Source organism: Pygocentrus nattereri, chromosome 7 (genome assembly GCF_015220715.1).
Source record: "Pygocentrus nattereri isolate fPygNat1 chromosome 7, fPygNat1.pri, whole genome shotgun sequence".
Lineage (NCBI taxonomy): Eukaryota > Metazoa > Chordata > Actinopteri > Characiformes > Serrasalmidae > Pygocentrus > Pygocentrus nattereri.
Genome location: NC_051217.1, coordinates 24,469,916 through 24,485,508, shown reverse-complemented (window position 1 = coordinate 24,485,508; position 15,593 = coordinate 24,469,916). Strand labels below are relative to the sequence as shown.

The 15,593-nt window shown below is 42.0% G+C and overlaps 2 protein-coding genes across 24 annotated transcripts in view; both read right to left on the bottom strand.

Annotated features, from left to right (window-relative positions):
• LOC108440597 (src substrate protein p85) overlaps positions 1 to 5,558 on the bottom strand; it is a 63,115-nt gene extending 57,557 nt beyond the window's left edge. For 3 of the 4 annotated variants that reach the window (XM_017719544.2, XM_017719545.2, XM_037539939.1), the window contains exons 1-2: positions 5,411 to 5,543; positions 2,961 to 3,044 (exon numbers count right to left, since the gene is read on the bottom strand). In XM_017719544.2, the coding sequence (XP_017575033.1) occupies positions 2,961 to 3,044 (84 nt within the window). In that variant the 5' untranslated portion in view covers positions 5,411 to 5,543. Of the gene's footprint in view, positions 1 to 2,960; positions 3,045 to 5,410 lie in introns of all 4 variants that reach the window. The other variant, XM_017719546.2, reaches the window with a different exon arrangement.
• Positions 5,559 to 7,487: 1,929 nt separating this feature from the next.
• ppfia1 (PTPRF interacting protein alpha 1) overlaps positions 7,488 to 15,593 on the bottom strand; it is a 115,636-nt gene continuing 107,530 nt past the window's right edge. For 12 of the 20 annotated variants that reach the window (XM_017719530.2, XM_037539834.1, XM_037539838.1 and 9 more), the window contains 6 exons: positions 15,501 to 15,593; positions 14,710 to 14,807; positions 13,940 to 14,115; positions 13,428 to 13,496; positions 12,567 to 12,729; positions 7,488 to 8,774 (listed from right to left, as the gene is read on the bottom strand). The exon at positions 15,501 to 15,593 is cut by the window's right edge and continues 83 nt beyond it. In XM_017719530.2, the coding sequence (XP_017575019.1) occupies positions 8,710 to 8,774; positions 12,567 to 12,729; positions 13,428 to 13,496; positions 13,940 to 14,115; positions 14,710 to 14,807; positions 15,501 to 15,593 (664 nt within the window). In that variant the 3' untranslated portion in view covers positions 7,488 to 8,709. Of the gene's footprint in view, positions 8,797 to 10,956; positions 11,028 to 12,566; positions 12,730 to 13,427; positions 13,497 to 13,939; positions 14,116 to 14,709; positions 14,808 to 15,500 lie in introns of all 20 variants that reach the window. The other 8 variants (XM_017719534.2, XM_017719541.2, XM_037539841.1 and 5 more) reach the window with 2 other exon arrangements.

Here is a 15,593-nt window from a genome sequence, read left to right as displayed (position 1 = left end):
AGACAGAGATGGATAGAGACACAGACAGACAGAGATGGATAGAGACACAGACAGACAGACAGAGATAGACAGACGGACATAGATAGAGATACAGACAGACAGACAGACAGATACAGACAGACAGACAGAGATGGATAGAGATACAGACAGACAGAGATAGATAGAGATACAGACAGACAGAGATAGAGACAGACAGACAGAGATAGATAGAGACAGACAGACAGATGGATAGAGACAGACAGACGGATAGACACAGACAGACAGAGATGGATAGAGACACAGACAGACAGACAGAGATAGAGACACACAGAGAGATGGATAGAGACACAGACAGACAGACAGAGATAGATAGAGATACAGACAGACAGAGATAGAGACAGACAGACAGAGATAGATAGAGACAGACAGACAGATGGATAGAGACAGACAGACGGATAGACACAGACAGACGGATAGACACAGACAGACAGACAGAGATGGATAGAGACACAGACAGACAGACAGAGATAGAGACACACAGAGATGGATAGAGACACAGACAGACAGACAGAGATGGATAGAGACACAGACAGACAGACAGAGATAGACACACAGACAGACAGACAGAGAGATGGATAGAGACACAGACAGACAGAGATGGATAGACACAGACAGACAGAGATGGATAGACACAGACAGACAGAGATGGATAGACACAGACAGACAGAGATGGATAGACACAGACAGACAGAGATAGATAGATAGAGACACAGACAGACAGAGATGGATAGAGACACAGAGATGGATAGAGACACAGACAGACAGACAGAGATGGATAGAGACACAGACAGACAGACAGAGATAGACACACAGACAGACAGACATAGATGGATAGACACACAGACAGACAGACAGAGATGGATAGACACAGACAGACAGAGATGGATAGACACAGACAGACAGAGATGGATAGAGACACAGACAGACAGAGATGGACAGAGATACAGACAGACAGAGATGGATAGACACAGACAGACAGAGATGGATAGAGACACAGACAGACAGAGATGGACAGAGATACGGATAGACACAGACAGACAGACAGAGATGGATAGAGACACAGACAGACAGACAGAGATAGAGACACACAGAGATGGATAGAGACACAGACAGACAGACAGAGATGGATAGAGACACAGACAGACAGACAGAGATAGACACACAGACAGACAGACAGAGATAGACACACAGACAGACAGACAGAGAGATGGATAGAGACACAGACAGACAGAGATGGATAGACACAGACAGACAGAGATGGATAGACACAGACAGACAGAGATAGATAGATAGAGACACAGACAGACAGAGATGGATAGAGACACAGAGATGGATAGAGACACAGACAGACAGACAGAGATGGATAGAGACACAGACAGACAGACAGAGATAGACACACAGACAGACAGACATAGATGGATAGACACACAGACAGACAGACAGAGATGGATAGACACAGACAGACAGAGATGGATAGACACAGACAGACAGAGATGGATAGACAGACAGACAGAGATGGATAGACACAGACAGACAGAGATGGATAGAGACACAGACAGACAGAGATGGACAGAGATACAGACAGACAGAGATGGATAGACACAGACAGACAGAGATGGATAGAGACACAGACAGACAGAGATGGACAGAGATACAGACAGACAGAGATGGATAGACACAGACAGACAGAGATGGATAGAGACACAGACAGACAGAGATGGATAGACACAGACAGACAGAGATGGATAGAGACACAGACAGACAGAGATGGATAGAGACACAGACAGACAGAGATGGATAGAGACACAGACAGACAGAGATAGATAGAGATACAGACAGACAGAGAGACACAGACAGACAGACAGAGATGGATAGAGACACAGACAGACAGAGATGGATAGAGACACAGACAGACAGACAGAGATGGATAGAGACACAGACAGACAGACAGAGATGGATAGAGACACAGACAGAGAGATGGATAGAGACACAGACAGACAGAGATGGATAGACACAGACAGACAGAGATGGATAGACACAGACAGACAGAGATGGACAGAGATACAGACAGACAGAGATGGATAGACACAGACAGACAGAGATGGATAGACACAGACAGACAGAGATGGATAGAGACACAGACAGACAGAGATAGATAGAGATACAGACAGACAGAGAGACACAGACAGACAGACAGAGATGGATAGAGACACAGACAGACAGAGATGGATAGAGACACAGACAGACAGACAGAGATGGATAGAGACACAGACAGACAGAGATGGATAGAGACACAGACAGACAGAGATGGATAGAGACACAGACAGACAGAGATGGACAGAGACACAGACAGACAGAGAGATGGATAGAGACACAGACAGACAGAGATAGATAGAGACACAGACAGACAGAGATAGATAGAGACACAGGCAGACAGACAGACAGAGATAGATAGATAGAGATACAGACAGACAGACAGACAGACAGACAGAGATACAGACAGACAGAGATAGATAGATAGAGACACAGACAGACAGACAGACAGAGATGGATAGAGACACAGACAGACAGAGACAGACAGAGATACAGACAGACAGAGACAGACAGAGATACAGACAGACAGAGATAGCGATAGACAGAGACAGACAGACAGACAGAAACATTAGCTGTAAAGGAAACTGCAGATACTGAGACTCTTACAGGACGTTTAATATCAGTTTATAAATAAGAGTGAATATCTGCACACGATGACATCACAGTCACTAATGAGATATTCAAAATAACTGGAGTGAATACTTTACACATGCACGTAAAAATCCAAAAACTGCTGCGCTGGAAAATATACGGCCTTAATAAAGCAAACAAACAGCTCAATGGAAGGAAAAAGACGGCGAATGCAGGTTAAAGAGACGAGCGTCCACCTCGAAATCAGGGTCAGTCTCCCAGTCATCAGCCCCTTCATCAACCGTAACGGAGACCGAGCGGCCAGCTGCTGCTTTCCACATCTGCAAGAATCAGAATCATTTTATCAGCCAATTATGTTCTCATGTAAAAATCATCTGTTCAGTCACAGTCAAAGATCATAACATAAATAATAAGATCACAGGTCTAAAAATAATAATACTGCAGTAATAATTTACAAAATGCTTTAGTCAGGAATATCAGTAAAACACTGGAGAGACAAAATATCAGCACACTTACAAACAGATGAGTAATACAGAATAAAATACTCAATACTATATAGACATGACAATCAGACAAACATTCTGACCACCTCCTTGTTTCTCATTGTCCATTTTATCAGCTCCACTTTGTAGTTCTACAGTTACAGACTGTAGCCCATCTGTTTCTCTGATACTTTGTTACCCTGCTCTTCAGTGGTCAGGACACCCATGGACCCTCACAGAGCAGGTACTATTTGGGTGGTGGATCATTCTCAGTACTGCAGTAACACTGACGTGGTGGTGGTGTATTAGTGTGTGTTGCGCTGGTCTGACTGGATCAGACACAGCAGTGCTGCTGGAGTTTTTAAACACCTCAGTGTCTCTGCTGGACTGAGAATAGCCCACCAACCAAAAATATCCAGCCAGCAGCGCCTGCGGGCACTGAAGAAGGACTAGAGGATGACCAACACAAACTGTGCAGCAGCAGATAAGCTATCGCCTCTGACTTTACACAAGGTGGACCAACAAGGTAGGAGTGTCTAATAGAGTGGACACCGTGTTTAAAAACTCCAGCAGCACTGCTGTGTCTGATCCACTCGCACCACCACCACGTCAGTGTCACTGCAGTGCTGAGAATGACCCACCACCCAAATAGTACCTGCTCTGTGAAAGTCCAGTTTAGGTGTCTGAATATAAATAACCACGCCCCTCTCCAGCTGATGTGGCATTCAGCTCTCGTTCTCCTACTCCGGAAAGGGAGGATGGGGGCGAGAGAGTAAATAAAGGCTGGCGCTCTGACTCAGCAGACTCACTCAGCTCTTACACATCTGTACCTCATCACCAGGGAGACATCAGCACTGCTCAGCACCTTCTGCACCTAAACCTACAGGCCTAACTCAGCCTCCTGAAGAGCTCCAGAGTTATAATTATTCATAAACACTCCCTCAACTGTTTTAACCAGGGCTTATTTTACTTTTCTACTAAAAAAAGTTTATGAAAATGTACTAATGTGCACTTTCGCCCTGATAAAGTGAACACACTGCACCTTTGAAACACATTTAAAGGGGAATTCCACCCATTTTTAAAATATTTCTGCATAAATTGATGTTTAAAATGTAGGCAGTCTCACAGACTGGTTTGGTGCGAAACGCTCTGTGCTAGTGAAACTTACCAAGTCTGAACTGCTCACAGTGCTGGTGACAGGAACCAGACGTCCCCCTCTAAAAGCTCCTCACAGAAAGTTCCTGCATGAAATGGTTCTGAATTCACTGCCTGGTGACTGAGACGCTGTTTTATGATAGTTTAGAGAACTTAAACTCCATTCATGGTGGAGGGAGACATGCAGGGCGCTGTGCGGCAAAATTGTCCCCAAAGAAAACCGATTATTCCAGATTTTCCACTATTTTCCATCATCAACATTCCATATAAACTCAGAAGACTCGTGTAGGTTCTCTGGTGGTTCTGGATGGGAAATAAAATGTCTGTATCTGTGTTGTAGTCATGGCGATGCCTGGCTCCTATCACCACCACTGTAAAGACCCCCCCCCCTTTTTGGGAGAAAATTTTGGTGGAATTCCCCTTCGAGGCAGACAACTGGACCTGGACATGACAACAGTGTGGCAGGAGTTCAGAATGCCCACCACACCCAGCAGGAGGCCTCGGTGTTTACTGTCTGATTCTGTTTACATCTACTCAGAATGACTATTCCTTTCTTTACATTTATAATATTTCATATTTAATATCTTCCTTTAATTAGTTTAATCCTTTTTAAACCTATACTTGCTCCATGTGGACTGGAGCTGCGTTCCTATGTATCAGAAGGTGCAACACAAGTACATATTCCCTGTTATTAGGCCTATGATAGAGATAATTAGTCTTATTATCACCATAAATGTGCACATTAAAGTTAGTACAGCATTAAAGGTCGGCCTGCTTGCGCCACATCAGCCAACAGGGAGACGCACCAACCGGAGATATTTATGCAGCATTTGCGCTGAAATGGAGCTCCAGTTAATGACACGACGCTGATTAAAGCTTTCCGAGGCTTGTTGTACTAAAATTTGAACTCAGAGCTGTAAAAATGCGCTTTATTCCGCTTTACGACTGCCCGTGTTTCTGTGCGCGACTTGCGCTTTAATCCAGAACCTTCCTCGCATCCCGCGGGAGGATCCTCGCTGTTCTCGCGTTTCCCCGCCGGTTATACTCACGCTTTTCTCCGGTTTCCCTCTGGAATCTTCGCTCCTTGGATTAGAAAACCAGTTGTCGCTGAAGTCTGTTCGGGCTGAAATGGAGGGATGATTATTCCTCCTCTCGCTCCCACTCTTCCTGCTCTCCCACTTCCTGCGTCTGGAGCTGCAGCGCCCCCTGCGGTGGATCAGCGGCGCTGCGGCGCTTTAATACAGGAACTCCGGTTTTTCTGCGTTTTATTCAGTTTTTGTCGCTTTAATTCTAAACGTGTTTCCCCAGAACCCCGTTTATTACGGAGCCCCGCTAATTACGCCCTGTATAAATAAAAATAATGCGTGGCCACGACTTCATAGGGAGTGGGAATGAGATTCTAATAAGGCATGGGAATGAGACGTTAATGCGTGGCCATGACTAAGGAGTGAGAATGAGACTCTAATATGTGGCCATGACTTAGTAAGGCATGGGAACGAGATCCTTATGCGTGGCCACAGCTTACTAAGGAGCGGGAATGAGATTCTAATGTGTGACCATGACTTAGTAAGGTGTGGGAACGAGATCCTAATGTGTGGCCATGGCTTACTAAGGAGTGGGAATGAGACTCTAATGCGTGGCCTTGACTTAGTAAGGCATGGGAACAAGATCCTAATGCATGGCCACAATTTACTAAGGAGTGGTAATGAGATTCTAATGCGTGGCCATGACTTACTAAGGAGTGGGAACGAGATCCTAATGCAGGCCAAGAGCATGACCTCATTCTCACACCTTACTAAGTCACAGCCACAACTTAATTAGCTGATTCCCCCTACAGAGCCCCGCTGGTGACATCCTGTATAAATAAAAAAATAATGTGTGGCCACAACTTAGTAAGGCATGGGATGAACCCAAAGTCTAGCTGCACTCCTGGAAAAGATGGTTCTTCAAGGGTAAAGAAAACGGTTCTATACAGACGGTTAAAGGGGTCTTTGCATCATAACACGGCTCTTCAGATTGACTGAGAATGTGCTGTAGATGGTTCTATACAGAACCTTTTAGAGTTCTGTATAACACCAAAAAGTGCACTTCTATTGTTGCGAGACCATCACAAATGGTGCAACACTGGTGTAGACCAATGTGTTTATTGTATATTGTATGTATGTATCACTGCTGTCTGAAAACCTCGTCTCCAAAACAGCAAAGGAAGGAAGGAAATTATTTTACTTTTTTATTATTATACTTTACAGAAGGAAAAAACCTACTTTACTTTCAATACAAGTTAATGGAACCAGACATCTTTACCAAGCCAATTTGGGCCGTTTCTATTGGTCCATTCATTATGAAATTTACACACAATGGGTATTTTCAAATTATGTGAAAAGCTCAAAAAACGACAAAACGGAGATACGAGGTTTTCATGCGACAGCAACAATATACACTATACTTCCAAAAGTATTCGGTCGTCTGGCTTCACATGCATATGAACTTGAGTGACATCCCATTCTTAATCCTTAGGGTTTAATATAATGTTGGCCCACCCTTTGCAGCTATGACAGCTGCAACTCTTCTGGGAAGGCTTTCCACAAGGGTTAGGAGTGTTAATAGGAATTTTTTTAACCGTTCTTCCAGAAGTGCATTTGTGAGGTCAGATACTGATGTTGGACGAGAAGGCCTGGCTCACAGTCTCTGCTCCAATTCATCCCAAAGGTGTTCTATGGGGTTGAGGTCAGGACTCTGTGCAGGCCAGTCAAGTTCTTCCACACCAAACTCGCTCATCCATGTCTTTATAGACAAAATATATACATATATTTGTGACATCACAAAAACAGCTCATTTAAAGGAGGCTGTTTGTGCAGCCCGGTATCCATATATAGACTCGGGAGAAAATGGTACATTAATACATTAATAAAACAGTGTTTACATTAAATTTCATTTCAAAAGGTGAGGTGACTCAGTTTTCCTTGATATGGGCCCATTAATTTCATTTCAAAAGCTGAGGAAACTCAGTTTTCCTTGATATGGGCCCTTTAATTTCTTTTTTAAAAGGTGAGAAACTCAGTTTTTTTATATTGGCCCTTTAATGACAGAAAAGAGCACAAACGCAGAAAATCACACACACAATGATGTTTTTAGCACAAAGACTTAGTCTTTTTATTGGCAGTGGAAAATAAGTCAGTATTTTTTTATTGAAAGGAAGCAATAAATAATACTGTGATAAAAAATAGCTCATAAGTACTCGGACTGTACAGAAGTTCTGTTACAAGATCAGGAGATTTTAAACGGAGAGACAGAAAACAACGCAGAGAGAGAGAAAACCATGACATGATTGGTGCATAACAGACTACAAATCACAAAAAGACAAAGAAAAAAGTGGAAAATCAAAGGTAAAAAGTGGGTTTTCTTTCACTTTTGGAGGATTCTGTCACAATTTCTCCAAGTCACAATTACAGTCCAGCCTTTGAAATGACTGAAGACATAAAAATGGCAATTCTATTCAAAACAAAGAGGCTGAAATCGCACACGGAAATGTGTAGAATAAATAAAAACGACAGGGCGGGAAGAGAGGAAGAACTATAAGGCTCCATTAGTCGAAGGGGTCTTAGTTTTAGGGGTAAAAATCGCGCCACAATGGGATGCTGCAGTTTGAGCTTAGGCCACAGTGGGGTTGGTCCAGCGGAGAAGAAACACACACACATTCTTTTCCACACGTCGCAGGAGAAAAGGAATGGAAAGTTTCAGCATTTCGAAGGAACGCCAGCCTCCGCGTTTTTCTTTTCTTTGCTGAGAAGATGCATCCGAAAGTAGCCCTCGTCATCGCTACGCTTATGGCTTATAGAAGAGTCTTGTTTTGGTATCAAAGGAGAGAAATAAAGGGGGGGTGGGGGGATCCAACCATCAGCAACGTTACACAGTCCTCTAAAATCTGCATGAAACCTGATATTCAAATAACACAAGCCTCAGCCGTCATCAACCACAGAAATGCTTCTTAAGACCCAAAAAAGGGCGCCTGGGGACAAATGAAGTTAAAATCACACTCGAGCTCAGGTTTTACAATTGAAAAGAAAGGAACCGACGTAGATATGAACAATTACAAGATGAGGATTATTATAAAAAGATTAGATAACGTCCATAGATATAAATGTACAAACCTCAGACTCGTAATAATACATTCAGTTACACCTGATAAAGAGTTAAAACATGATAAGAACGCGAGAAAAAGATGAAAAGGAGGGAGAAACAAATGATATACATAAACAGAGCTAAAGAAATGAAATGTCCCATTGGTTTACATAAATAGAATAATCAATAAATCTAAAATATGTCCTCTATCTGCAAATCCGCCGTCTTAGAGTCCTTGCTGTCCGTTCAGCTCCCGGCCTGAAGGGGGCGCCTCGCTTTCAGCGGCATTACCTATAGAGATAATGAGCATAAACTAAGAAGAGGGGAAGAGAGAGAGAGAGAGAGAGAGAGAGAGAGAGAGAGAGAGAGAGAGAGACGAGCGAAAGAGGAAGCAAATGGAGGTACAGAGGAAAATGGAGGTGGGAAATGAACAGAGAAAAAGCGAGAGGAGAGACACTTTACATTAGTGCCGTGAATGCTAAAGCACGTTTATCAGCACTAAACGTTTGCAGGTGGTATTATAGTACAGTTAGTGATGACCACACAATATGATCCATAAACAAACTCCTACACAAGCTTAAAGGAGTAAAACAAATCCCCCAAAACACCAGAGCAGAAGATATTAGTCCAATAACATCCCCAATAATCACTCGCATTCACTACAAGTGGAAATATTAGTCCATACATGACCTCAGTAAACACAACTCACCACTAGAGGAGATATTAATCCATAAATTACCTCAATAAACACAGCTCACCACTAGAGGAGATACTAGTTCATAAATTACCTCAATAAACACGACACACTACTGGAGGAGATATTAGTCCATAAATTACCTCAATAAATACAACTCACCGCCAGAGGAGATATTAGTCCACAAACGACCTCAATAAACACGACTCACCGCCAGAGGAGATATTAGTCCACAAACGACCTCAATAAACACAACACACTACTAGAGGAGATATTACTCCATAAATTACCTCAATAAACACAACTCACTGCTGCAGGAGATATTAGTCCATAAATTACCTCAATAAACACAACACACTACTGGAGGAGATATTAGTCCATAAATGACCTCAGTAAACACAACTCACTACTGGAGGAGATATTAGTCCATACACCACCTCAGTAAACACAACTCACCACTAGAGGAGATATTAGTCTATAAACAACCTCAATAACACTACTAGAGGAGATATTAGTCCATAAACAACCTCAATAAACACAACACACTACTAGAGGAGATATTACTCCATAAATTACCTTAATAAACACAACACACTACTGCAGGAGATATTAGTCCATAAATGACCTCAGTAAACAAAACTCACTACTAGAGGAGATATTAGTCCACAAACAACCTCAATAGACACAACTCACTACTGGAGGAGATATTAGTCCACAATCAACCTCAGTAAACACAACTCACTACTAGAGGAGATATTAGTCTATAAATGACCTCAATAAACAACACACTACTAGAGGAGATATTAGTCCATAAACAAACTCTATAAACACAACACACTACTGGAGGAGATATTAGTAGATAAACTAAGTCAATAAACGCTCCTATATGCTAGAACGGGAGATATTAGTCAATAAATGACCTCAATAAACACTCCTAAACACTAGAACAGGAGATATTAGTCCATAAACATCATCAATAACCAATCACTAGAATAGCACATATTAGTCCATAAACTAAGTCAATAATCTCTCCTATATGCTAGATTGGGAAATACTAGTCCATAAACAACATCAATAAACATTCTTATACACTATATAAGATATTAGCCCATAAACGACCTCAATAAACAATCCCATATGCTACAACAGGAGATATCAGCAACAACCTCAACCCCTAATAATATACAGTAAGACATAAGTCAATAAATGACCAACACTCCTCTACATTAAGAGATTAGTCCATACAAAAAAAATTCTATGAACATTACTGAACTCTAGGAGGTATAAATCTAATAATAAGCAAGCTTTCAAACACTTATTTAAATATGCCAACAAAGGTGGTGAATAAAAACTGATCTACATAAAAAACTATTTCCAATTTCATCTAGACTGATATCCAATTTCATCTAAACCGGTATCCAATTTCATCTAAACCAATATCTAATTTCATCTAGACCGGTATCCAATTTCATCTAAACCAATATCTAATTTCATCTAGACCGGTATGTAATTTTCTAACTGTATTTCTTTGATTTTCTACTGCATTTTTTGAAACACAGCGTGGCGTCTCAGCTAAAACAACCGGGTCCAGGACCCTCATCGACGGTAACTAAGAAGCAGTGAGTGAAGATGTAACAGTGATTTGATGCTGGTAATATTAAAGCAGATTATGTAGAAAAACTCTAATCAGGCCTCTGCTACTCTGGGACGCAGCGGCCTAGTTTAAAAGAAGATCTCCCAGTACACGTTAACGTTAGCCATGCTGTCAGTGAGACTCACCGTGGCGCTGGGTTAGCAGGAGTAGGTCCTGACCGTAGCCGAGTCCAGCCTCTGCACTCCACTCACACCCCCTACAGCAGCCAGCACATGCACAAGCAGCCGTTAGTGCAGCCAGACGGGTTAGAACATACAAACACACAGAGAACCTCACTCATCTGTGGCTTCTCCCAACAAAAAACAAAAACAGTCATGTTGCAAACACATGCAGAGACGTTCGATAGAAGAACAACTGTTTTCTGTACAGTGAAATGTGGCCTCTGAAAACAAACCTGTTTAACATCATGACTGTGAATCACACACAAGAGCAGGGCTGCAACTAACTAACTGTGTGGATCATATGAACATTATAGAGCTTTTTAAATGAAACAGTAGAAGCCATATCGCCCCCTACGCTTCCTGTAGTGTATTACAGTCTGTCAGAGTGACTGTGTAGATCGTATGAACATTATAAAGGCTTTTTAAATGAAACACACATACACATACGCCTCACAGCAAGGAGGGCCTGGGTTCGATTCCCCGGCCGGGCGACCGGGGTCCACTCTGTGCGGAGTCTGCATGCTCTCCCCGTGTCTGCGTGGGTTTCCTTCGGGTTCTCCAGATTCCTCCCACAGTCCAAAGACATGCAGTCAGGCCAAGTGGACATGCTACACTGCCCCTAGGTGTGAGTGATGGTGTATGTCTGTCTGCCCTGCGATGGATTGTCGACCTGTCCAGGGTGTATCCTGCCTTCCGCCCGATGACTGCTGGAATAGGCTCCAGCACGCCCCCGCGACCCAGGAGAAGCGGCTTAGAAAATGTGCATGTGTCTGAAACAGTAGAAGCCTTATCGCCCCCTACACTTCCTGTGGTGTATTACAGTCTGTCAGAGTGACTGTGAGGATCATATGAACGTTATAATTATTATAAATGTGGTGACAGTTAACAGTACAGGTTTTTCCATAATCAGCATTGTCATTGTCAACTAACAGTTGCAGCCCTGTACAGGTATTAAACACAAACAATCCAGGATTTGCTGGACTGGAGAACGCTGTGTCAGTATTTTTCGGGCTCATCTTAACCTGCTGCATGTGTAATATGTTGATTAAAAATGATAACAGCTTCACCGCCGACCCAAAACAACAGAGTTTTAATGGTCAGATACTCTCCATTCGTCTGTTGTAAGTGAGTCTTCTGTTAGCACGTTTTCTGTTCTTTTCTATGTATAGTAAGTCTGGGCAATATGACAATATTTATTATTATATATTATTAATTTTTATCATTATTTTGATAAATGACATCACAGTATGCCACAACAAGCTTTTCCTGAGCATATCATGAACATCAAATGTGTGTGAAATATTGAGTATAAATCATTATATTTATAGTGTTGATTGTAATTTTTAAAGATGGCAATATTTTGTCTTTTCCAATTAATTAAAAAAATACATGTATATTGTGACATCACATAAAACTTAAAAACTGCTGGAAAGTCATGATACATGATTTCCATATCGCTCACATGTAACGTACAGGGTAAAAATCGAAATTAAGGTACAACACAGATGCTGCAGAGAGATCAGCATGAAAAGCGCTGGAGCTCACCCTTTAACACTCCTCATGTCTGTACATACCGTCCAGCTGGTGTTTCTTTGGCTGCAGGGCTGGAGAGGAAGAGTTGGTCACTCTGAAGTTAGCGGGCAGCGTGTCAGCTGAGCCCACGCCAAGACCCCTCACGTCTTTGGGCCGAAACTTCTTCCTCCAGGAGGGGGCGCGCCTGAAATTCTTATCATCATCCTGGAGGAGAAAGAGAGGAGACTTCAGGAAAAAGAGAGAGCGAGAGAGAGCGAGAGAGAGCGAGAGCGAGAGAGAGCGAGAGAGAGAGAGAGAGAGCGAGAGACACACAGACAGAGATTGAGCAAGAGAAAGACAGAGAGACAGACAGAGAGACACAGACAGAGAGTGAGCGAGAGAGACAGAAAGAGAGAGTGAGACACAGACAGACACACAAAGACAGAGATAATGAGACAGAGAAAAGGCGAGACAGAACCACACAGAGAAAGAGAAAGCGACACAGAAAAAGAGAGAGCGACACAGAGAAAGAGAGCACGAGACAGAGTGAGAGAGACACAGATGAGCGAGAGCAAAATATAGAAAGATTGAAAGAGCGACATAGAGAGGCAGAGACACACAGAGAGAGAGAGGCAGAGACACACAGAGAGAGGCAGAGACACACAGAGAGAGAGAGAGGCAGAGACACACAGAGAGAGAGAGAGGCAGAGACACAGAAAAAGAGAGAGAGGCAGAGACACAGAAAAAGAGAGAGAGGCAGAGACACAGAAAAAGAGAGAGAGGCAGAGACACAGAAAAAGAGAGAGAGGCAGAGACACAGAAAAAGAGAGAGAGGCAGAGAGAGAGAGAGAGAGAGAGAGAGAGAGAGAGAGAGAGAGAGAGAGAGAGAGAGAGAGAGAGAGAGAGAGAGAGAGAGAGCTGACCTCTTCTAGTTTTCTCTCTGTTCCGATGGAAAGCAGGTTGTTGTATTCCCTCTCCAGAACAGCCCTTGCCTGCGGGACAGACAGGAATAAAACAGAAAAATTAAATGACGCAAAAGAAGAAACACAATATGGATTAACGTCCTGACATCACTTTTAGATAACATTTGCATTATTTTATATACAATATCTTATAAACAGTAGATTTGAAACACTATAAACAAAATATATACTGTATCTTTACCTACAGCACTACGCTTCCTGTAGTGTATTACAGTCTGTCAGAGTGACTGTGTGGATCATATGAACATTATAGAGCTTTTTAAATGAAACCGCAGAAGCCATATCACCCCCTATGCTTCCTGTAGTGTATTACAGTCTCTCTCTATTATAAACCATTTCACACCAAACCACTCTAAATGACTGTTTACATCTCAAGCTCTGAATTATGCATAAATATATTTATTTCCTCTTTAAGTGAACCCTCCTGTATGGTACGTGTTTTGAGGGTTTACCTGTGTGCTCTGTGTGGGAATCTGCAGCAGCAGAGCGAGTGTGTTGTGGTCGAACGTCTCGTCCAGAGCCATCAGTGATCCGTGCACGCCACTCTCCAGCAGGTTATTAGCGTACTCCTTCAGCCCGATCAGCTGCACCCACTTTATCACTCGCTCGTTACTCCACACCAGAACATCTGATACAACAACGTTCAGTCAGAGTTTAGTGCTTAATTGGGCTGCACGTAACTGTTCTATTAACTTAACTACTCATTTGTTGATCACGGCGTTTATTAAAGAATAGCTTGTTTAGATATTTTTCTGTTTAAAAACACACATGAGGGTCCTGACCACTGAAGAACAGGGTAACAAAGTATCAGAGAAACAGATGGACTACAGTCTGTAACTGTAGAACTACAAAGTGCACCTATACAGTAAGTGGAGCTGATGTGTGGTGTATGTAAATTAGTCTGTTCTGATTGGCTGCTCTGTATTGCGCCTCATTCAGAAAGCAGTCCAGGCTGAAATACTCCTCATAAATTCAGCGTGAGTAGGTGGGGCTAAACTGCTGTAGACTGAATAGATGGATGTGTGTAAATGAGCCAATTGTTGTGACATCACAGAAACAATTAATTCAAAATAGGCCGTTTCTGCAGCTTAGCTTCCATACAGAGACTGCAATGTTTAAATTCCACTGAAATTTCTGTTTTAAAAAAGTGAGAGAAATTCAGTTTGACATTTCATGGACCCTTAGTTTTTCAGTTTTTTGGACACTGTAGTAGTGGACTGACCTTTGACCTCCACCTGGGACTCCTCACGTCTCCTCTCCAGCTCCTTCCTGTCGTAGTTCAGCCGCCTCAGACACATCACACCACACTGGAAGCTGTTTCTGTAGGAGACCGTGATGAGCTTTTTGATATTGTCCTATTTTTATGGAGGTTTCACTGTTTTTTAAAACCCTATTACTCTATACTTAATATTCAGTGTTTAAAATGAACGTATTATTCGGCTATAAGACATGAAACACTAAGTATCCACTACGAATTACTCAGTATCCACTACGAATTACTCAGTATCCACTACGAATTACTCAATATCTACTATAAATTACTCAATATCTTCTATAAAGTATCCACTAAGAATTACTCAATATCTGCTATAAATTACTCAGTATCCACTAAGTACTCAGTATTCACTACGTATTCCTCAACATCTACTATAAATTACTCTGTATCCACTATGAATTACTCAGTATCCACTATGAATTACTCAATATCTACTATAAATTACTCCTTTTCCACTACGATTTATTCAGTATCCACTACGTATTCCTCAATATCTTCTATAAATTACTCAGTATCCACTATGAGCGATTGCATCCACTATGAACTATGGATTATTCATTATCTACTATAAATTATTCTGTATCTATTATGAATTACTCATTTATACTATGAATTACTCAGTATTTACTACAAATTATTCAGTAACAAATACAAATTATTCAGTATCTACTATAAATTATTCAGTGATTACCATGAATGATTCTGTATCTGCTATGAATTTAAGAAAAAAATTCTACCTGTGGAAGCTGTCTACCATCTTCAGCTGGCCACGGAGGTCCTTCTTGGTGAGGTGGTCCAGCATGCGGGCGTCCACCAGAGACTCCATGAAG